The 24,870-nt window shown below is 40.6% G+C and overlaps 1 protein-coding gene across 13 annotated transcripts in view; it reads right to left on the bottom strand.

Annotated features, from left to right (window-relative positions):
• The window catches only part of myocd (myocardin), a 123,330-nt gene that overhangs the window by 4,136 nt on the left and 94,324 nt on the right, over positions 1 to 24,870 (bottom strand). For 5 of the 13 annotated variants that reach the window (XM_056771759.1, XM_056771764.1, XM_056771763.1 and 2 more), the window contains 12 exons: positions 17,841 to 17,906; positions 14,284 to 14,339; positions 13,988 to 14,063; positions 11,040 to 11,204; positions 8,533 to 8,708; positions 5,847 to 5,948; positions 5,413 to 5,702; positions 5,139 to 5,295; positions 3,670 to 4,677; positions 2,004 to 2,147; positions 1,413 to 1,541; positions 2 to 59 (listed from right to left, as the gene is read on the bottom strand). In XM_056771759.1, the coding sequence (XP_056627737.1) occupies positions 2 to 59; positions 1,413 to 1,541; positions 2,004 to 2,147; positions 3,670 to 4,677; positions 5,139 to 5,295; positions 5,413 to 5,702; positions 5,847 to 5,948; positions 8,533 to 8,708; positions 11,040 to 11,204; positions 13,988 to 14,063; positions 14,284 to 14,339; positions 17,841 to 17,906 (2,427 nt within the window). Of the gene's footprint in view, position 1; positions 60 to 1,412; positions 1,542 to 2,003; positions 2,148 to 3,669; positions 4,678 to 5,138; positions 5,296 to 5,412; positions 5,703 to 5,846; positions 5,949 to 8,532; positions 8,709 to 11,039; positions 12,263 to 13,987; positions 14,064 to 14,283; positions 14,340 to 17,840; positions 17,907 to 24,870 lie in introns of those variants that run through there. The other 8 variants (XM_056771768.1, XM_056771771.1, XM_056771765.1 and 5 more) reach the window with 6 other exon arrangements.

Here is a 24,870-nt window from a genome sequence, read left to right as displayed (position 1 = left end):
CCTCCGCTCTCAATAAGGACGTCTAGAAGTTCATCCATCTGCTGGCTTCTAGTCATCTGCTGCAAAAACATTAAATTAACGTATGTGTGAAAACCAGAATGTTGATATTTGTCGTTTTCAAACAAAATCGACGCGTAACGTGCCTTCGCCTTTCTTTTTAATACACAAAGAGATAATGACCGCATTGTTAGCCAGGATCACTGTTACATGCCCATGTTTTGTTTTCTTTCTCTCGTGTTGGTTGTTTTTGTTTTTCCCCCTCTCTGCTGTCTCATTTTTGTTTTCAGGTTCTGTTATTGGTTGTTCTTCATGACGGACCTGTCCATTGACCAATCATCAACTGGAGGTTCCAGATATAAGGCGTCTCCAGGGGAATGTCTCTCATGGGTTGTGCCACGGTTTTGTTTGATCTTTGTAAACTCTTGATGGTTGTTCGCTTACGAATGGTTTTGATCCAGAGAAACAACTTACCTGATCAATACTTTGCCAGTCCAGAGAGTTGCGAAAAGGATGTCACGTGAAATACATCTCGCACACACGCAGGAGTACCAATGTTAAGCTCACTAGTGAAGGAGTGTGTGAAACTCTTTAAGTTTTGTTTTTTCTTTAGTTAGTAAAGTTTAGTTATGGAGTGTAACGCTGAAGGTGTTTTTTTTTCAAATTTTATTTCTTGGTTTTGTTTGTAGATATTTAAGGGGGTGGGGATTAGTTATTGAGTTTTGCTTTTTCTTACTTTCGTTTGTTTTCTCACTCCTCTGAGTAATCCTCCTCTCTGTGGCTCATTTCAATTTTCTATTCTAATTATTTTCTTTGTTTTCGTTTTTTATAGTTGTAAATAAGTATTTATTGTGTTCCCCTTTGTCTTAAATTTTTCCCATTGTAAATAAAGCGAAACACCTGTTTCCAGAAAAAAAACAACGTGGTACAACCACCAAGAGACATTCCAAACTACCCAAGCCTCCTTTCTCATTCCCCCGGAGGCACCTTATATGTAGAACCCCCAGTTGATGATTGGTCAATCGACAGGTGCGTCATGATGAACAACCAATCACAGTACCTAAAAACAAAAATCAGAAAGCAGAGAGTGGAAAAACAAAAACAACCAACACAAGAAAGAGAAAACAAAACTTGGGTACGTAACAATCACATTCAAACCCAATGTACTGTTACGCTTGCAAATGTTTATTTCTGCAGGAGATATCAAGGAGAGCAGTCAACTATGAAGTACACAATACAGCATTGTGCCTTTGCCACTCATAAGTTCCTCTTTTAGGAAGAAAGACAGCCAGAAAGCTGCTTTTCATACAGAGTGTAGTGTGAGAAAAGGGTGCGCGCTACAGGGGAAGAGGAAAGCGAGCGAGCCAGAAATTAGAGCAGGGAGCTGGGCCGTTTAATCTTGGGGACTGCTTTACCTGTTTTACAGCATCCTCATAGCATGGGGGCTGTTTAGTGTCGGATGCAGAAGAATCTGAACTACAGAAGACAGTGGTGGAGGTGGGAGACTTTGGCTCAACGTGCCTGGCAGAGTGCAATATTGCCTCCTATATGAGGAGACATGGCGAAATGTTACATCTTTGAAGAGGGACTAAAGAGAAGAGAAAGGTTCTAGAGGGTCGCAGGTGCTGTTTGTATTTGTATTATGTGCATCAAAGGTTTTCTGTGTCATCAATACTGTGATTGTATCACAATAAATATCAGAAAGACACCTTCCATGTGCATGGGCATGTGTAGGTCACATGACTTGCTCGTGTTTTTGAAGACTTGAAGACGAGCACAGTGAATTTTCTAACTGGTTGCTGATGGAAAAACATGAGTGGAATATGTACAAAATCCTTTAACATTACCATATTTTCTATTTGAACAGAGAAGATACAATTGAGACCTATATAATTGAGCTTTACTGTAGTAGATGTAATATAAGAATGTACTGTACAATGCTTCCACAAGTGAGATATAATGCATGCATGACGTATTTAGTTACACTTAATTAGATATTCACATACTTTTTGCAAGTTAGCATTCTTGGCCTTGGATAACCCTCTGGGGTTTAAGTTGTTCTCTGCAGGGCTTTGGTACATAGGCTGCAAGCTTCTTCGGTCAGATGCATATCCGCAGCTTACGGACTGTCCGACATTTTTCTGCTGTAGCTGTGAGAGAGATATTTCATCAGTTAGATGCATAGAAGCCTATGGAATTAATTCTGTTACAGAAGGTACCTTTTTATTACCATGGTCGTCCATTTTCTGGACAGGTAGACTAGAATTCCTCTATTCAATCATGGAATACTATGTTAATATCATAGTAATCATTGAAGTACTTGAACTCTTTCTTCACCAAAATATTTTTTTAATTGGTGCAAGCATTTTTACCAATTTCCACAAAAGTTTGAGAGCACCCAGAATATTTGATTTTGTGAATATGTGAACATACAATATAAACAATTATTTATCTCTTGCTGTTTGTTCGAAAATACAATTTTTTTAAAAAAAAGCTGAAAATATTGAGTTTTACCAAAAACTTTGTCCGGATCTAATTAAACATTGGATCAATTGATGCTGTAGTCTTTCACCACATCCATAACAGCAACCCCTACTGTATAAACCTCAGAAACCCAGAAAAATCATAATTGACGGAAAATCTTGTCAATCATAGGGAAAGAGTTAGGCCCAATTCCATTTCCACCCCTTACCCTTTCACCTAACCCTCTGGTTAGTGCTTTCTGGTAAATGTTTTTGTCTTGATTTACTCTAGGTTGGAGGGGTAAGGGAAGGGCCATTTAGATTTTTCAGGACCTCATTTCAAACAAAGGGGTATGACATTTTTCCAACATGGCTACTCAAGTGAATATAATTAAAGACTTGTAGACTCCGAAACAATACTTGCACGTGCTTATCGGCAGCTTTTTTTTTTGACATCTCTCGGTGTTCATACCCAACACAAATGCACGTGAACAAAAGTGCCTATCTCATTGGTCGGCCAGTTTTTCACATGGCATGTCAAACCAAAAAAATGAGCCTGAGGCCCGTTTTTTTTTATGCTTTACGCCTGCCGTTTTGCAGGTCGGTGTGCACACTCACACAGGGCGCCCTTTGTTAAGTCACAAGAGGTTAAGAACCGCAACATAAGACATCTTTGAAAAGGTAATTGTAACCAGGGCCATCTCCGTGATGTAATCGCGAATGTGTTCGTGATCATGTTCCGGGGGGTCTCCCCCTCTGTCTAGGGAATTGGAACGCGATCGCGTGTGGTGAGCTACTTTTGGCAAAAAAGTCCTAGGCTGTAATCCACAACACTGATATGATTACAGCTGATGGTGCATCTTTGTGATAAACATTGCTGCATCTCCTTTGTTGTATATAGCTAGCTGTGACGTTTGATGACATATAACAGTGTAGTGTGGTGTCCCATTTCTTAAGAAAATGTTTTCAACCTTCCTGTTTCAAGTGGAAAGGTATAAAAAAGGTATAAAATAGAATTGATATTGGGTCTTAAAGTACTGTAGTAGTATGTTTTTGTCAATGGCTCAATTGTAAATATAGTATAGTATATGTAGTACATATATCGTATAGTAAATCTTGTCAAAGTATGTGGATTTGTTACCCGAGATTTGGAAAAACAATTCTAATTATTTTTTTACAAATGTTTAGTTCTTTGCATGCCGTTGGGTACCTGCATATTATGCGTTCTGGGTCCATTTTGAGGGATTGGGTGAGAGCATCCATCTCTAGCCAGAGGTGGGGTCAGCATGTATGGGTGGCTGGGGGATGAAGGCAGGCTGTTGGGCTGGGGGCTGCTGGAGTTTTTGGTAACGGGCGAATCTTGAGGAGAACATTGAGGGCTCAGAAATGCTGAGAGGCCAGCAGTACTTCCAGAAGAAGGCACCTCGAGGCAGTGAGGACTACTGTGTAAATCACAGTGACCCATCCTCTCCAAGCAGCTATTGCTGGGGCAACCTTTGAGCTGTTTGGATGAAAGAGGGCAGCTTGAAGCCACATGTTCCTGTTTAACAGATACTCCATAAAATTGTTGCATCGGAGCTGGAGGCTGAAGATGCATCATGTGTTGCGGTAGGTGTCCTGGTGGTGGAGCAGGGCAATCTTGCAAGCAGTGGCCACGCTTCCTCTTGTGGAGCTGCATCCGTAGCTCCTCCACCTGTCTTTGCTCTTGGTGCAGCTTCCATGTGAGTTCTTCAATCACTTTCTGCTTCTCCACCAACATCTTGTCCTTTTCAGCATCTATACCTAGAGACTCTAAACCGGCCTGGCAACCCACTCCAAGGCCAACTGAAATGCTCTGGGCTTCATCTGTGCTCAGTTGGGCTGGTGATGGCTGTAGGCCAAATTGTGGGGAGGACATGGTGACATCACTGAAGCTATCGGGCAGGGAGCCACTGACTGAGAGGTCAGAAGAGGCTGGTGAGATGGGTGGAGTGGAGCTGGTGCTGCAGAACGGGTAGTAACCCCCACCGTGAGACATGACGCTTGAAGAGCCTGGGGATTGGTACGACGACAGAGATCCTGTGGGGGTCACTGGGAAAGTCACAGTGCTGATGTCTCCTGAGCTGGACGGGGAACTGGAGCTGGAATCTTTAAAGGGCCGCAGTCTCTCGATTAGGGCCGTTTTAGTGCCAGACACAGGCAGGCCACGTATTCTCAGTTGTTGCCTTAGTTCAGACACCTACCATCAGAGATTTATTGGTATTATATACAGGGGTTGGACAAAATTATATGAACACCTATTGTTATAGGGGTTAATATTGTACATTTCAAAAGTGCAAGTTCAGCAGTTCAATTCAATTCAAATGTACTTCCATTGCACTTTTCAAAACAATATTGTATTGCACTGTAAGAAATCAGCTTAACAGTCACTACATGAAGGCAAAGTAAGAAAAGGTCAAAATAAAGAATGAAATATGGTATTATTTAAAAATAAAAACACATTGCTTTTTATAAAAAAGTAAATATGCAAAAACTAAAAAAATCATGCATTAACTGTGCAGTTTCTAACACAACAAAATACAATAAATACATAACAACATATAAAACCATGATTTATATAAATAAATAAAATGATGTAACTTAGAAAATACAGATATTAACAGTTTTATAATACCATATATCAAACCCTCTAAAACCTACTTTTAAGTCATCCAGGTTTGCAGGCAATGGTCCTGGCCTTACTGAGGTGATGGGGGTGGGATTACAGTAGGTGGTCTTAACAGGAGATGAGGAGCTACTATTTACACCGCTAGTTGGTACACTTGAACTGCATGATGTTTGTCGTTCACTGGATTGCCTGTTTTACAGAAAATAGATTTGGACACATTTGATTGACTTGTTTCTGATGATCTAAAAGATTTTACCATTAATCCAAAAACATTAAAAAAGATTTCAAGACAGTCACAGGACTCACTTGTTTGGTGTGTGCTGGTTTAAGGGCTGGTAACTGAAGCTCTGGCTCTGTGCACACTGGTGCTGATGGGAAAATGAGTGCTGCTGATGTTTCTGCTGGCTGAGGATCTGCAGCTGCAGGAAGAGCTGCTGTTGTTGAAGGAGCCGTGCGTAGGCGGAGTCCATTGGTGGAGGTGGAGATTTTTCTGTCTTCTGGTCCGGTGGGATGTATTGGTGGTACTTGAGCTTCTTCACTTTGGGCTTGATATCTTTGGGCTTTTTGTGGCGGTTCTTGTCAGACATTTTGGACTGCTTTATTCAATTGGTTACAGAGTAAAACAGCGATTTATGATTAAAGCATGTAATCTCAAACTTTAGTCCTACGGTTAGCATCTCAGATGAAACTGAACTTTGTGTTTGTTGTTTGGTGACTGTAAACTGAAAAAAGGTTCTTACCTTGACTATAGCAGGGACTGGAATGGGTGGAGATGCCTGGTTGTTTGTGGCATGTGCATTGTCCTCTTGGTTTTGAGTGGTCACATCTTTGTTCTGAGACCCCTACATACAGTCAAATTAATTTTTCTAAATTAAATTATGATAGGATACTTTACAATATAAAATGATATGATCTAATAATCTAAAATGATCTAAGCCAATTTTGTTTAAGATTATGAAACAAACATTATTTCTTCTGTTAAACATTAAACTTCAAACATGACTTATTATTATGGTAAAACAGCAACAAAGCAGGTACCTAGACGACATTGTTTTTAAAAGTTTATGTGTGATTTCAAAGCACATTAGGTTATAAAATTTTATAAAATTTTAAGGGTTTATTAAATTTACAGCTCTCACCACTGGACAGACACTATGCTAAAAAAAATATTTCTTAACATGCATGCTTTACTGCACGTGACAACAGTAAAAGGTCATGATTTCATGCCAGGCCCCCTGACAGCAACAGTGAGTCGCTTATTATTCTATTTTCCAGAGAACATGCAATCGCTCTAATGCCTGAAGCAATGTTGTAAAAGCAAAAATACACCTTTCACTGTGTAAGAAACACACTGGCATGCTAAGCTGGGAACAGAGTCAAAAACCTGTCATACAGTGTCTAACGGCTCCTGGAGAGTGTCTAACGGCTCCATAGGGGGCACACTTTTACCTTTCTAAGACTGCTTACTATGACCAAGAGGCAGTTTACACTTGACAATTTTCAACTAAAAACTGAAAACCATATGCGTTTTGGCTGTTCAAGTACTCGACAACGGTGTTTTGGGGGACTGAAAATGCAAACTTTTGAAAACTAGTATTTCAGTATGTAGGCATGCATGAGTATTCCCCAAACAATAATGCTGCATGTGGGTAGAATGGCCAAAATCTTTACTCAAGTAAAAGTACAAGTAACTAGAGAAATTGTTACTCAAGTAAAAGTCACTATTTTAAAAATTACTTGAGTAAAAGTAAAAAAGTATGCAATGAAAAAACTGTTAAAGTAGCTAGGTACTTAGTTACTTTGTATCTGATTATGTAGGCCTACTATATAAAATTAATATTAACGGCAATATTTTAATATTACAGATAACTTTTAATCAGCAGATATCTTTGCAATACACACACAGAGACTAAAGAATACACAAACACAGAAAAGACAAGCATTTCTATAAATTTCATCTAGTCCTGATGTCAATGTAGTTTACACAACTTATTTAGAATAATACACCATGTCAAACTAAATTAAACCTGCAGAGTTTTGCGTTTAAAATGCATTTAACTAAATTTCCCAAGGTTATCTGGATTCTTGAAGATTTGCAGTGCTCTCTTAAATGAAATACAAATTTTTCTTCATGTTTTCTCGTGTTGTGTCACGTGTTGTTAAAACCTCTTACTTGTAAACAAACAGTAAACGGTGAACCACACATCTATCAACAAGTTTTCTTCCTTCTATTCTTAAAATGTATATTTCTGCAAGCCCATGTCTCTGTGTTTGACAGGTAGCGTGCATGTTGCGGTGTATGATGAACAGGTCGTGCAGGTGCGCACATATGGCGGGCATTTATCATTGTTGGCAAACAATATGACACAATTGCAGTTTTGATTGTATAGATATAGATTCATATCCACTATATCCAACGTTCTTTGTGTTTTTAAGTTTCACGCTACGAGGAGAGAGTAATCCACTGCTTCAGATGAGTCAGATTGTGCTGCGATCTGAACAAATCATTTGAACTGATTCAAATGATTTGAATCATTAGACTATTCAACTGGTTTTGCCCATTGTTCAATTAATACTTTCAAAAGAATCGATCACACGGGAATGCCCATAAAAAGAGACAACAACCTTGAAATAAACAAAAAAGCATATTTTAAAATGAAGGAACAAAGGAACGTCAGAAGTAAAGAAGTAAAAGTAGGCTACAGATTTTATATTATAAATTTACTCAAGTAAGAGTACACACTTTACTTTAAAAGTACATATTTTCCAAAATGTAACTCAAATAAAACCCAACCTCTGGTGCTGTGTAACATACTTATTGTCATTTCTCCAGCAAAAAGTTGATTTACGGCACCACTACAACCAGCAGAGACATATTTATATTATTTATATACACAAACTGCAAATACACATACACACAGACCAAATGTATCAAAAACACTTTTACCTTAAAACCGGGTATGCATATGTGCACAAGCATTAAGTGTTTCTTTACAGCGCATCACCATCCTCTGGCCTGGCATGTCTAATACAGTGTTTTTATTAGTTTTCCCAGATCTGTGTAAATGCAGATCGTTTTGATAACGCTGTCGTGTGTAAGTGAAATTTTCAAAAACGCATTCTTTTTTATTGAAATCATCATGAATGTTCCTAACCGAACAACAGCAGTACCCATTTACTTCCATAGTATGGACACAAAACCAATGCAAGTCAATAAGTATTGCCATTTTTCGGTTACCAACATTTCTCAAGGTGAATAAATGATGACAGCATTTTCATATTTGGTTGAACTATCCCTTTAACAATGTTAAAAGATCCACCATATTGTAAAGTGTTACCAAAATATCCGTGCCCTCAACCTGAAGACTTGTCAAATTTGAGAAAAGTGTGGAGAAAGAATAGCCAAAATTTGGAGGAGTTTCTCACATGGCTGGTGCTGTTAAGGGTGGGGGAGGCCGAGCCACTGGTTTTGTTCTCCAGGAGGGGTTCAGCGAAACCCTGCGATTCTTCACTGTGGGGCTGTTCAGGGGACAGACTCTCATTGCTGCTGTCCTCCTCAAAAGCATATGAGTCCTCCTGTTTGGGGTACTTCCCATGGTTCACTTTGAAGATAAGAAAGAGACAAACGAGTGTATCGAGATAGAAGAACCCAAATGCATTAAGATAAGGGTAACAGAGCTGGACGAATCCAAGAAGCGAAACAAAGCAGGCTAACCCAAAAAGATAAGAACAAATTTACACATAACCAGTAAATTAATTAACACCAGCAGTGTTTGAAAGAATTACAAGGCTCTGAAGTCTGTTTCTGTGTAAATATTTGAGTAAAGAGTTTGTTTGCATCTGATGGTGCATATGTGTTGAGAGGAATGTGATTGTGTTGAGGGTTTGCCAGAATGCTGCTGTGTCTGGTGCGTGTGCGACCGGCTTGATCCCGATCACCCTTATTTCTTTGTCATTTGCACCTGGTCGAGGACTTGGCCCTGCGGTGCCGTGATATTGCCAAGCTAGATTGACAGGAACCACTTTAGAGTAGCAGGAGCAATGATAGTTCAGACTAAGAGGTCACGAAATGGGCAGTGTGAAACGGCACTTTGGAGGGGCAAATGTGTTGAACTGATTCCATATCTGAACATGTGACCTGCCAGTAGCACAGGGGCTGGTTTCAATCATGACAAGCACACTTTGGACCTGTGCGTTTTGCATACGCTGTCTGGTGCCGCCGTCACACCGGGAAATGTGTGTGTGTTATTTCCTTTAGCTCTTGATGTTGGGCTGGACTGGGACTGTACAGTATGACAAGGCCCAGGAAGCATCTGACTACAGCCTGTCCAGTTTTACTAGATCATTTCAGACAGAAGTGTTTGTAAAGACATTGTTACATATTGCTTCCACTTAAAGGGATAGTTCTCTCAAAATATTTTTTACCATTGTTTTTTACTTTTTTGTAGTTTAAAATCTTAGTTTTGTTTGTGGAACACAAAATTATATATTTTGAGAAATGTCTCTGGTTTTGCAGAGAGTAAACCATATATCCAGTATAAAACTAATTCATACAACTCCAGGGTTATAATAAATGTCTTCTGAGGTAAAACATTACATTTTTTATTTGAAAAGTATATATTTGATTTTGTATTAAAGGTCACGACTTTGAATGTATATAGATGAATAAACTACACACTTAATGGTAGCACTCTGGCTTCAAGATGATTCAGATTACCAGAACCAATGAGATTCTATGTTGGGAGCGGAGCTGGCATGCAAATGTAAATACCCATATAGTTATATATTTGCAATAGTGGTTGAATAAACAAGTAAACACTGTCATCATTTATTCACCCTCTAGTCATGTGTATGACTTACTTTTGCAGAATACAAAATAATATATTTTGAAGAATGTTGTTAACCGAACACCAGCCTAACCCATTCAGTTCTATTGTACGGACACTAAGTAAATGCAAGTCAATGGGCACTGCCATTGTTCAGTTACCAACATGCTTCAAAATATATTATTTTGTGTTCCGTGAATAAAAGTATGTCATACAGGTTTGAAATGACAAGAGGGTGAGTAAATGATGATGGATTTATTTAATTTTGGGTGAATTTTTTTCTTCTTCGCTCTACTAAAATATAAATCCTTTCTATATGGAATAACAAAAGTCTAATAACCAGAGAAAAGATAATTGTGGTATGTGCGCCTCTGGGGAGCAGCATCTTATTCCCAAACACCTTTGTAGGTGGCTCGGACGAGCTACATAAATCACGGTGAGTCAAAACAGAGAAATGAGCAAGACATTCTTTTGATCTCAGGCGAAAAGGGTGGATCTAAATACAGCTGCTGTTTGTCTCAATAAAACATGTTCCTCTTCCAATAGAGGTAGTATAAACTATCGCCCCCAGCCTCATGCCTGGCTTATGCAGTACATTTACCGACAGCTCCAGGGGGAAAACACAGAATGTTTACACTGAGCATGTCCGAAAACATTGGCTTTGGAGGGATCTGAGGGGACAACATACTGTGGTTGGACTACATAGTAAACACATTGCGAGTTAATGCCCGTGAGCAGGAGCTGATGGCCTCCTAAATCAAGTTGTGTTTGTTGAGGCAAAGGTTGGGAAGATTTTAAGGAATCTTGCTTAACATCCCTTGCTTGGAATTCTGGGGATTGTTGGGAAAGTCATGCAAAAATATTTATTCATTTAGGATCTCTTATGTAAAATAGCAATTATTTGAATCATCTGAGGTATTAATTTGCCTAACATATACTCAAGGCCACTGTAATGATTCAAAAGTTAGTGAAGCAACTAAGAACATGTAGTAACAATTGTGTGGTATGCCAAATTAGCTTTTAATGGGAACATTAAAGCTAATTTGTCATGCCACACACCTGTAGTGTTAACAATTAAATAAATCCGCAGTCTTCAAGTTTTTATACCTTTTATTGCTGCTTCTTTAACAGTGGAATCGACAGGAATGATATTCTTCTCAACAAGCTCCAGCGGGCCCGGTCTTAGAGCGATTTTCTCGTTCAGGTTGTCTGCAAGCCTGGCTCGCTTGAGTTTCGTCTGCGAGTCTTGAGCAGGGCCCTCGCTGGGCGTGTCTGCGTGATAAACAGAATGCTGGTAAGCACTATTAATCCAGTACAGCGGCCCTTCACTCAAACACATAAATGATGTGGTCATTTGTTGAATAAACAGTTATTGTGTGAGTTTCCAAGTCAGGGCGCACCCTAGGTGCTCATCAGTCAGCGCGGATCATTCGAAGTGTCAAAATGCTTCCACTGTAAACAGTTGAAATGACCGCAGCCACAAAACACGCAGCTTGTGTCTACTTGGTGAATACACTGCCGTTCAAAAGTTAAGGGATACTTGACTGATGATGATGATTTTATTGTCATAAAACTGTTAAATCTAAAGGCATGTTGTTTGTCTGAAATAAGATATGTAAAGAGAAATATAATTACGGCAAGATTAACATTTTTAATTTGCAAAACAAAACATTTGTTTAATTAGCATCCCAGGGTGAGACCTTCCTAAGGTGGTTAATAAAGTGCTGAGAGTATGGTTTTGTAAATTCTAGGCAAAGATTGGCTACTTTGAAGATCTACACAGTATGTAGAAAATAGCAGTTAGTTTTGATTTATTTTGGATAATTCCTAGTTAGATTTTTTTACAGTCTGTTCACACCAAAAATTATAAGGATGATGGTTTAAAAAAAGACTCAAAGTCTAAGAGGATAGTGGAGTCGACATCACAACTATAACAATAAAGATACATAAATTGCTTTGGCTTAAAGGATGGCACTCTTGGATGACATTGACAGCCAATCCAAAACTATTATAATTTTAAGGGTTCATACACTGAAATAGTGTGAATCGTGCTTAATATAAATAATGTTTTTATCCACTGACATGGATGCTAATTTATTTGTCTTTATAGTTATCTTTCTTGGTGTGAACATGCATTTATTAACAGGTAAATTATCCAATTTTTATAATCTTTTTTGGACAACAATCACATGAGGTGTTTTCTCTGTTGCTTGTGGCTTGATCGCAGTGATGGAGCCAGATGGGGTCCAGGGGGCAAGCGAGTCATGTCCACAGAGTTGTCTGAGTTGTAGAAAGGCCTGAAATCAGCAGTGTTTACCGCTATCTGCACTCTATTAAGAATGGGATAAAATTGATGTAATTTGGATTGTACACACAGATTATGCGAAGAATTGGAGAATTAGTTAAAGACTGACAAATTATATAAATTAAGCAAATGGATCTCTGCAATTTGCTGAAACAAATAGAATATTGAAACGTGAGACTTGCTAGCCATTTTATGTCAGATTCAGGTAAGTTTTTTTTTGTTGAACCATACCATAATAATGTTTCTGCATACTTTCTACTGTTAAACCTTTATATGTTGCGTATATGTAAAGTTTTCCTGTGTTTTCTTACCTTTGATGGAGTTGGGAGAGATCCCCTATTTTTCATAACATTCTTAGCAATTGTTACGTTACCTTATACAAACTTAAGAAATTAGGTACACAAGAAGGAAGCATCATATTTTGGGTTTAAGGATTCCTTAGAATGTTTTCATTGTGTAAATTACTCCATTACCAGATTATTCATTAGATAAGAGAGATCCGTTCCCAACACACATTGTTTACATCAGGGTTGAAAATTAACACAGCCTTTGGAAAACAAATGACAGCAAGGGGAACTAAACTGCCCTGCAAATTCAATATAAAAAAGTGCGACATAAGAGCCAATCAGAGGCGTTTAAATGATTCACCGGTGAAGAAGAGTTGTGTTGAAGTGCTCCACGCTGACCAAGTTAATCATGAAGCATACATACACGATGTAAGAAAGAGGTTCATTGTGCAGAGTAGGCAGACTCTTTCATGTATAACCTAAAGCCATTGAGTGTTTGAGTGATGTTGAATGTTCTTTGATTGCTTTATATATTTCCAGTTTGTATTACTGTTTTGATTTTCATGTTCCATGGAGAATCATTGTGCACAAGAGCAAAAAACAGCAATAAAATCATTCATAAACGTTCTCAGCTTTGTAGAGTGTAAAATGTTTTCATGTATTCTAATATCTAAAAGTAGTCAAGATTATCAAGATTACAACATCAAGTGCAATAATCAGCATCAATGATTTTGATTTAATCTTGCAGTCATATGGGATAAGTTTTATATTCATAACATCTTATACTCTGCATAAACTACATACATTTAGAATTACATTCATCTCATTACGTTGGGCAATTGTTTTGTATATGTAGTGGAGTAGGCGGGGCGAGACCGTGGTTCGAGACCGGTGAGTAATTGTTAATGCGCGCCAGCTGTGTGCGCACCGGTCTAGAATCACGTAGGAGATCGGGAGCATATAAGAGAACGAGCGACCGGACCGTCGAAGAGAGAGGACCGGGCTCGAACATGTTTTTACGGTTGTATGTATGTTTTTGTTTTGTGATTTGTTTTGTTCGCCTGCGGTCGGCCGTGAGGGGCCGTCTGCTGTTATTATTTATATTAAAACTTTATTTTAAATGTTTGCCGGTTCCCGACTCCTTCCTTCCCTACTATGAACCTTTCTACAGTATACATTTGTCTTTGTTTTGACACTTGGATTGAGGAATTTGGGAAGAAAATTATCACTTGTACATCTAATCAGCAATACTAGGATTTATAATATAGGATAGATAATTCTATGTCAGGTCAGGGTTACATACTTATATTCTGACATGGTCTCTGGACCCCCTAAAGTAGCCTTGGCCACCCCATATATAAAACTCTAGCTCTGCCACTGTTTGATTCATCTGAATGTTAGTAGTCGTTCAGTGTATGTATGGATATATATTTTTTTTTTCTGGAAAACATAATTGATCTTACCTTGTAAAATGTGCATGTTGATGAGCTCAGATTTATCTGGTCGGCTTCTGATTTTATGCTTTAAGTAATCTCCAGTCTGCAAAATATTGACAACTACATTTATTAAAATATTTAAAAACAGAGTACACAACAGAACTACTTTAAATATAATTATTGTTTTAGAAAATAACTTTGTAGAATGATTTATTTATTTCATAGTGTATGTGCGTCATACTTTTGGTCGCAGAGACATGGCGTGTACTATGTGTCTTCATTTACTAAATATTCTGTGAGATAATGTTGCTTATGGTTCGAACCTTGGATCTCTCAAGACTTTTCCTCTGTTCATGGAATGCAGCCGGACTCTTCAAGGCTGGAAAACAATTAAGAGAGAACTGAATAAATGTGATACACTTTTATCTGTATAGCTGTTAGTGAATACGCTGTCAATGAATCCTACATAAATAATTTCTGGCAGTACCTGATTTGGTTCTGTATCTCTCATGCGGCTAAAAATAGATTCCTGAACCAAGTGCTTGACTGACTGCTGTATAGAAATATTTACCAAAAGCATCTATTTGGATTTGTATTGTTACTGTTGCCCAAACATAGGGATCAAATACTTTGCCGAATACATTGACCTCTAATGAACACTAAAATGATGATGTCACAAGATACATTTTTATCATTTAACCATTACTCTGGATATTATTTTTATTCAGAAAATGTTACTGGGTTATTAGTATAATCTTAAATGTATTATTATAATTATAAACTTAAAAATAAGAGCCCATACGATAATATGCAAATTTGCAATTTGTAGAAAGAAAGCACATGCTTTTGTGTACCATTTATAAAAGTTCACTAACAATTGTAAACATAAAATTAAACAGATCATAGCAACTGAAGACTACCTACTCCAAACAAATAGTACCAGATAATCTGTCATTAAAAAAGGAGATAACATTAGAAATCCTCTTATTTCAACCACAGACCTTCTCACACTGGATACACTGTCTCTGTAAGTGTTTACAGTCACCCTTCTGCTTTAATAGTCATACCACACATTTCAATTAAAAAGATACCAGCACAAGGTCACTGTGAGTTCACTGAGTGAATTAGTGAGTGTGCGTGTGAGAGAGAGAGAGAGAGAGTTCATTTTGCTGCAGTAAAATCAAAATAATACATCCACTACAAATTCTGATGTACAAAAAGCGTTTTGTAGCAATCAACTAACACAAACAAACCATTTTAATCAATTAAGTCATAAAATTCAGTTAAACTTCAGTTTTCTAATTTATAGTGTACTATAAGTATGTTGTTGCAATATTTATGAAGATACCATGGACAAATATAAAATATAATAAATGTTCTCAAACAAATACTATGGGAGTCAAGGGGGGATGAGATCTGTTTGGTTTCAATGTTTTTTGTTTCAGCCATTCTGAAACACAGAGATATTGATTTAATTGCATTACCATGGATAAGCACAAAAAGGGAAAAGAAATCACGACGTAACACGGTGTGGTGCAGAGCCCGCAAACCTTTAATCCAGACAGAGTTCAACACAAGCACAACCCAAACACTAAACCCGAGATGTCCATCTCTCTGGCTCCTCCTCAGCCACACGCCAAACAACCCTGAGAAGCCTGACTGCTGCTTTCAAGTGTCTAATAAAGACCAGATGTTCTCAGGGAAATATATACACAGGGCATATGTGCGGTCTATCCTCTCAAAAACCAGAGGAAAGATTGAAATATCACCTCCACAGAAGAATGCAACAGATTGCATAATTCCAGCCTTAAGCAGCTCTTTGAAATGTAAGGTGCATTATGGATGATATATGGTGCGCTTTATGTTGGATTGGCTCCTTGAGAAAAAATGATATATAAATAAAAGAAACGTAAGAACAAATGTAAAACATTTGGAAGATCAAAAAACACTATCTACCGACAAAGATGCAAGAAAACCTATATTTTCCAAACATGCCTGCAATTATACATGTGGATAGCGCCTATTTAAATGCATAAAGAAACCCGTTTATCTGACTTCGCTGACCTCTTGTCTGCCATTAAAAGATAACCAGCCATTGACAATTCTTTTTTAAGGACCACAGGCCGGCCAATCACATTTTTGGGTGGATTTTATCTCCAGCAGACTCCCTGAAAATGATAATGTCGAGCTGGCTGACCATTCTTTTCCTGTGCACACTTCTCCCAGGTTATCTCAAGCCTTATGCCTCTCTATGCCAGCCATTCTGTTCAACGGCTTATTTTAAAACACCAAATCACAAATGAAAATACCCAATGACCTGTGATTAAAAATCGTCTCTAACAAGAATGTCAGTGTATAACCAAATAGGCACTATAAGATATACCAATACAGCTGAGGTATATTTTAGTAGGTGACTAAATCGTATGATTTAAATCAATATTTTCAAAACCATTAAAAAGTGTGTCAGTATTGTACTAGCTGGTGATTTGGAAATGGGGGCATACAATAGTAAACGCTTGGTCTCATCCTTTACCTCATTTCAGATATACATTCTGCCTTCTCAGATCGTCTATATCTTTAATGCTGTTTCTTATTATCTGAAAGGCAGATACAAATCTGAAAGGTTTTGTGCCTAGTATGCATTGGTGGCCAACAAGTGTAAAAGTGGCTCTTCTATTTAAATGTTAACAGGTGTTGTTGGTGTAATTGTGGTGCAGTTGGCTCTCAAAGGACCCAGAGCACATCTTCAGAACAAGAGCATTCCAGTGAGGTCAACAGTACCACGGTAACATGCAGGGAGCGCACTGTTTTTTGCAGCATAGTGTGGATCAGCTTACAGTCCCCATTGTCTGCACTTATTTGTGATATTGTACATGTCTATCCACAATGCACTGCAGTTTATCACCTTTCACCTTCCTAAGGGCTATTATCTGTTTTTTCTTTTTTCTTTCTGTCTTCATATAAGTTTACTTCACAATTTTTTTTTATTTTATGTTTTTTCTGGGCCCAAAGCTGGAATATTTGTGTTTTGCATAGGTATTTATTGACAATGTAACCATCACAAAAAACTTTCAGAATTTTTACCTACCATAGACTTCTGTTTTTATAAACAGTTAGGTATAAACACAACCTACAACCTAACCATACAGAAAACTTTCTGCATTTTTGCAGTTCGCATAAATTTGCAACTTTATATTTTTTACATTTCTACAATGTTACATTATTCTTACTTATGGGTAAAAATGTATCCCAAAATATGGGGGATTACACACACACACACATAGTGTGTCAATTCTGCAGTTTTTTTATCAATTCTGAATGTTGTTATCAATTTCAAACAGATCTGAATGTCCAGAAAATCCGTAATAAGAATATGCAAACTTGAAAAAGTTGAATAATGTAGCAATAAACATGCTACATGTATGTTTGAACAGATTAATGACTTGAATATGTACGAGCTCTGGACACATTTGACGTAAGAAGTCCACAGTCAAAAAGTTTGAGCCAGTCACTAAAGTTTAAAGGAGCTCACGCAGTATGGTTTGTGCTCAAGTCGTAAATCATGATTATTTATGCTGTGGAAAGAAATGGCATCAAATATAGACAGTTTCATCAGACAAATGCACCTGGCCTGAAGTTAACTTCCTAAGTGTGCTTGGTTATAGTATAACAATATATTTTATATTTGATTTATATTTATATTATTTGTATTATATATTAATTGTATTACATTTTATTAAAACTAGTCAACAGCTATTGATTCTTTGCGAAAAGCTACCAGAAGTTAAGTTTGGGCCACATAATGTTTGTTTATGTTGTAACTGCTGAAACCGTCCATATGAGAGCGGAGGCTGAGCATAGGTGTGGAGGTTTTACTCACGAGGCATGATGCCCTGGTCTGCGAGCTGCTCTCTTGTCCTTCTCTGCTGGAGTCTCAACTGCAGGACTGTGGGTGGAGGAAGGGAGGAATCAAGAAACGGGGAGAAAGATATAGAATGGAAATGATAATGACTCATCATGAGTGAAGCTGCAGAAATCAGGCATTATTTTGTGTCCGGAGAAGGAACACATCATCCCGTACAAACAGGCAGATGCTACATCCTCCTCACACAGACACAGCAGCGTCGATTAACTGCCAACCTCTTACATTTATGACCACCTCCCTCCCAGATGAGGACCACACACTGCAAGGAAGATTTGTTTAAAAGCCAGGAGCTGTGTTTATAATAGTCCTACATCCTGTTTTAAAAAAATATTTGTGGGCCTGTTGCTTAATTTTTTTTCTTTGTTTTGGGCTGTGTTTCTCATCAGGATAGCCTACGCTCCACGGTACCAGAGCACGTTTGAACCTAATTCTTAGTCTACGTGTAATAAATTGAGGAAGAAATAAAGATGAGGTGATCTAGCCTTCTGACTTGTTTACATTGTTAAAGGTGCTGGCTTTAAAAAATGAGTTGAACGTATGCCGTAGGATTTTTGTGTTTGATTTACTCCGCCAGGGTTCGTACAGATTTCGGAAAGTTTTTTTCGAACATGGACGTTTTGTAACAAGGGTTCTTAGCCCCTTATTGGACAATTCTCCAAGAAAAGCACGCCCACGCGTCATCCAGCTAGTGAAATAGCACACCCATGCATGAGTTTGACAGAAAGAGCACGCCAATGCATCAACCAGCCAGCATGAGAAAGAGCACGCCCATCAATGCCGCTTCACTCGGCTGACGGAAGTTTAGTTTTGTTTGTTTGCTCACTGCATTTCAGCGGTGAATGTTATATAAACGGTGGATTTCTTTTTCCAGAAATAATCATACAGCTGTATCCAACTTGATCAAACTAAATACTCTTTGAAGATACAAAGTATGCAATACTACTGTATAGGTACTCAAGATTAATATGAAATTGGCAGAAACTGCATTTGTTACCTCATCTTTAAGATGTGAGTAACAACATGAGTAGGAATACATGGTAGCATACTGAATATCAGCACTTCTGAAGTTCAGCTCCTTTGGAATAGGTCATTAGAATATTTCCAAGTCAGTAATAAAATAGTTTCAAGCTTTGCATGTCACCACAGAGTGGAACAACAGCACCCTTCTCTTTGCCATCCTAAAGAAACTATAAAAATCTGAATTCTTGGTAAAATTAAATTTCATCTCTGCTTCAACTCCACATATTCTGTTATGAAACTGAAACATCTAAAAGGTCCTTTTCAGGACTGAGCATTCTCCGGCGCGGCATGTCCCGCTGTTCTCTTTGGTGCGGCACCCTCATCGAGGAGGGGGACGGACACGATCGCTGCGTTAGGTGTCTGGGCGTCCAGCAGGCTGAAGCAGCGTTCGTTGACACATCTTGCCCGCACTGAGGGAAGATTGTCATTCAGAAGTTGCGGTCACGGGTGGCTGTCTTCCTACGGGAACCAGCCACCATTCCGTCTGCTACCCGGGCAGTGACATTGGTGGCTACGGCCCCGAAGTCCGCCTGTATTAGCAGCGTTAGTCATGTGGGGACCTCTGCGAACGTAAACCTGCCAGCCAAGTGCTCACAGGCCGATCGCACCCCGATTTGCTCTTCTGAACGGTCCCCAACCGGCGGTGGCATACCGTCCGGATCCTCAGGCACGCACTCGGAAACGATGCGTGACGTAAATGAGATGTCGCTCGCAGCATCGGAGGGAGACTGGCATCCGACTCTGACGAATCCGAGCTCCCCCCCAGGGGGGTCGAGCTCAGGAGGAAGCAGAAGTGATGTCAGCCATGCTAACCAGGGGATACGTGGTTCCTGAGGTCGGAGCGCGGTGCAGATTTTTTCCCCGGAGGTGCATGAGGAGCTGTGTAAAACTTGGAGCGCTCCACTCACGGCCCGCTCCAGTCAAACCAGCTCCCGCTCCCTCACTTCCCTCGATGGTGTGGCAGCCAAAGGCTACATCGAGATCCCCCGGGTGGAACGTGCGGCTGTGCGTCCACCTGGGGGAATCGGCCTCGCCTACCGTCCAAAGCGTGTCGGACTTCGGCATCACTGGTGTCGAAGGCTTGCGCTGCCACGGGCCAGGCTGCTTCCTCTCTCTACGCAATGGCCATCCTGCAGGTCCGCCAGACCAAGGCCGTTGAGAGAGCTCCACGAGGGTAAGGCCGACCCGGGTATAATGCAGGATCTCTGTGCCACCACTGACAGCGCTCTAAAGGCGACCATGTGGCGGCACAGGCCCTGGGTCGGGCGATGTCCATGGTAGGGGTCCAGGAGCGGCTCTACCTTGCCCAGAAGAGTGACACCGAGAAAGTCCGCTTTCTTGATGCACCCGTCTCGCAGGGTGGGTTGTTGGTAACACCGTCGACCCGGCAACCCAGGACCCCTTCGACATCGGCTCCGGTTCCTGTGCCCCGACGGGCGGCCCCCCCGGAAGCGGAGGTCGAGGGGGAAACCTCCACCCCATCAGCAACCTTCTCGCAAGAAGGGACACTGACGGGAAGCACCCAGGGAGAACAACATCGGGTCCGGCTTTGGTGATGAGGCAGGAGCCGTCCCGTACAGACCGATTAGAGCCGTGGCTGTTTAGGGCCTGGCGCCCACTTACTCACAGAGTTTTTCCGTTCTCAACACCACCATTACCCGCTTTGGTACTCCATGTCCGAGGCCCCCTTTGGCACGGATGCCCTTGCGCACAGCTGACCGTGGGACGGGCGGAAACACACCTCCCCCAGGAGCCTCCTAGCACGGACACTGTGCAAGGTCAAGGAAGAGGAGCACCAAGTGTTATTGGTTACACCGCACTGGTCTAACCGCACTTGGCTTCAGAGTTGATGCTCTGGACAGCAATTCCCCCTGACCCATTCCCCTGACAGAGGACCTGCTCTCTCAGGGGGAGGACACGTTCTGGCATCCCAGATCAGACCTCTGGAACCTACATGTCTGGTCTCTAGACGGGACGAGAAGATCCAGAGATGGCTACTCCCCCTCTACGGCAGAGACCATTACCCAGGCTAGGGCCCCATCTACTAGGTGGTTATACGCTTCTAGATGGCGCCTCTTCACGTCCTGGTGTCTCTCCCAACGAGAAGACCCACTGAGGTGCTCGATCAGGATCGTGTTGTCCTTCCTAAGAGACTGGAGACTAAAATCTCCCCTCCACACTGAACGTGTATGTAGTCGCTATCGCCACTCATCACGACTCAGTTGATGGAAAGTTTCTAGGGCAGCACGACCTGGTCACCAGGTTCCTAAGGGGCGCGAGAGGGTGGAATTCGGCCTCATCTCCACTCCATACCCTCTTGGGACCCCAACGTGGGTCCTGGGGGGGCCCAGAAGAGCCCCTCTGATGTTCCGATCTTCCTCACCTGACGAGTAAGAAGTATGGCGCTCGCTTCCTTCATGAGGCTAGGGGACCTCCAAGCATTCTCTGTGTCCCCGGATTGCCTTAAATTGCCCTGGCAACTCTCACCTTATCTTGAGACCCAGGCACGGATAGGTGCCCAAAGTTCCCACTTCTCCGTTCCGGGTCCAAGTGGTGGACTTGCAGGCACTCCCCATCAGGGAGGAAGACCCAACCCAATCCGTGTTGTGTCCTGGACCGCACGCAGAGCTTCAGTAGCTCTGACCAGCTCCTTGTCTGTGTTGGAGGACAGCAGAAGGGGAAGGCTGTCTCAAAGCAGAGGCTGGCGCACTGGGTCGTGGATGCAACTACGACGGTATATCGATCTCAGAATCTCCCATGCCCATTGGCATTGAGGGTTTACTCCACACGGGGTGTAGCCACCTCCTGGGCACTGGCCAGAAGCGCCTCTCTAGCAGACATCTGTAGAGCTGCTTGTTGGGCTACGCCCAAACACCTTCACAAGGGTTAACAACCTTCGCGTAAACCCGGTGTCAGCCCACGTCCTGTGTGGCGACATGTAGGACTGGCTTGCGGGCGGGCTTATGACTGTGAAAGCACCTTTCCACCCTCCAGTAGGTTGGGTCAGTGTGCTATCTACCTCTCTTCTTACCCAAACATATGGCTAAGAACAGGTATCTCACCAACCTACCTTCTTACCCAAACACTGGTTAATAACAGGCATTCTATCCATCACTAAGCAAGCACCCCCTGGGGGTTGGCTGGAATAGAGCAGTCTTCCAACTTAGGCTGGGAAACCATATGAACTATCACAGATAGCTCTAACCGGACCTAGTGCTACCGGACGTCTGTTACACCCCCTCCGTTGGTTGTTCCGTCTGATGTATCCTCATGAGAATGGATCCCACTCCTGGTAACCCATGAGCTTCCCCAGGTGGACCTCGACCTCGCGGTTAACTACTCACTACTCACTCCGCACTCCACGGGTAGGAGGTGGCCTCTGCAGCGCATCCCTAATTAAGGAAGCTGTGCTTACCCGGTGTAAACCCGAGCAGGATGGCCTCTCGTCAGTAGAGAGCTAAGGCCTCCGTCCGTGAAAGGTTACCGGTCAGGGCTATACCCATCTTTCTCCAAGAAAGCTCTGGAACCCCCCGACCACCACACTGGAAGGTTACAGTTTCGCGAAAGCTTCGAGCTGACACGCCCAGGCCTGTTACCGTCGCTTCGCTAGAGATTGTGACGTGATATAGACGTTGTGTCCCTTATGCCACAAACACGTATCATATTCTGCTGCAGTCGTGAGAGGCTCTCAGGCTCTTCAGAACAAGAGGTAAATGAATGCTGCACGTCGGCTTCATTTTATACCGGACATCCGGGGGCGGAGACCGGCATGCAAATGTCATTCGCCAAATTGAATTGGCCTTTTCTATAGTAGTCAGAGTTGATTGGTTCTCAAGGGCAAACCCCGTCTGTCGTTCTCGACACAACTGTGCTGTGTTTTACCATTGTGTTTTTCTGTTTTTCCTGTTTACTCCTATAAAGCTGCTATGGAACAATGCACTATTGACTATATATTAGTCCGAAAAAGTACTCTGATCGTCAATGGTGACCCAGAACTGTTTGGTTTCCCACATTCTCCTAAATATCTTACTTTGTGTTCATCAGAACAAAGAAATTTATACAGGTTAGGAACAACTTGAGGGAGAGTAGATGATAACAGATTGTCTTTTTGGGGAGGGTGAACTATCCCTTTAATGATACTTAGTAGAGGCATGTCATACCAAAAACAATAACTATGAAGAACACTACACCTAAAAATAAAAAAACGTACACATTGATGGATAATAATGCTTGTTCATTTGAAGCAGGCACATCTGTGAGTGTAATGAATTGTTGTTGTAAATGTTTTATCAATGATCATTTAACCCTATACTGTATTGTTCCTCTGTATGCTGTGGTGTGAACTCTGCTATTCTCAAATTTATTTTGAAAGTCCAAGTCTCCCAGTCAATGATTTTTACAAAACTTGTGGTACTTACAATCCACTGTTGTTAAAAACCGTTTAGATAACACCAGATTAAAAAGCGGGGCATTTATACCTATAAATGCCATCGTGTCAAATTGACCTTATGCCTATAATTTTTATGATTACCCCATGTTTTGTTCTCTTGTCTGATTTATACATGATATAACAAAAAAAAGGATTATTTGCATTTGTCATTGCATCAATTATTATACCTCTAAGAAAAGCGATTAAAGAAATTTTCTTACTTAAAACATAAAACAACAGCACAAAAACATAGTTGATGACTAAAAATAATAATTTAATGTATATAGTCAATACTTAGTGACACATAAAACAGTGACGTAACAATTCATGTGCATGGGTACGTTTTAGGTATACAGCAAACTTTGGCATTCTAGGGCACTATTTACACAATCTAAGCGCACGGTCTAAAGAGCAGGGCGCAAGTGCACTCAGGGTGTGTCCGAATCCACTTTTCCTGGTTTAAAAACGGGAAAATGTTGGGCGTGCCTGGGCTAATGGTCTAAATGAGTTGCCCCGATTCTATTTACTCTTTCCCCGCCAGCCTTTTAAAAAAAGTTGCGTTTTTTAAACATTTTCACCAAATTTTAATGGCTCACATTAAATTTTCTGTAAAGAATATATGAGGGAAAAATATGCCCAATGAAAGAACAGAGTCTCTGCTTTTAAACAAAAGAAGCCGTATTCTTCTATCTCCATTTGTTCTTTTTTATCACTCCTTAGATGTGGTAGGTTTCTTCAAAAATGCATCACTTTGATTAAACAGCTGAGATAATTCATGTTTTTTGTCAAAAATTACACTCAGATTAAACTCAGAACAATCATTAAAAACCGATCCGAAATATACGTTCTAGGTTCTGGAATTCTGTCCTTTTTCCCAAAGGTGTGTAACAGCGGCACCTGCTGTACAACAGTACACACACTGATTGCCGTAAAAACTCGCCTTTGGCGGGGAACCGTTTTTTTTAAGTTGCCGGTGAAAGAGTTAATGAGTAAAGGGCTGGTTATACTCGATGCAGTCGCTAGTTCGCCTGGGTGTGCGCGCCAAATATGACGTCATCGTGGAGTTAGCGGAAGTTCGCTTTGTGTCCACGCGAACTCATTTCGCGTGGCGGCGTGCACAACATTTTTTGACTCGAGCGAACAGTTCGCGCGGCGCCGCAGTCAACATGAAAGCTTTGAAGAGATTTTGGCTGAACATGTACGCCTGTACAGACATCTTTAATCATCAGTGTGTCTGTTTTATATTGTATTCAGAATAAAACAATATTTATAAACATTGCTCTTTTGAACTGTTCTTATATCTTCTCATTTTATATAACAAAGACATCCAATGGGTTAATCTATGGCAATGTACATTGAGCAGTCCTAACCAACAATATGTAGAAATGTGTCTGCATTATGCACAGAAATGAAAGAGTGAACAAAAATGTTGATATAAAAATTTATTAAATCAACAAACAATAGTTTGAAATGCATTTCCCCGTCCAGGACATACATCTGCTTAACAAGAGCGATGTATTCTACATCTCCACGTTT

This window comes from Triplophysa dalaica, chromosome 17 (assembly GCF_015846415.1).
Source record: "Triplophysa dalaica isolate WHDGS20190420 chromosome 17, ASM1584641v1, whole genome shotgun sequence".
Lineage (NCBI taxonomy): Eukaryota > Metazoa > Chordata > Actinopteri > Cypriniformes > Nemacheilidae > Triplophysa > Triplophysa dalaica.
The sequence above is the reverse complement of the archived record's forward strand: the minus strand, read 5'-3'. Positions and strand labels throughout refer to the sequence as shown.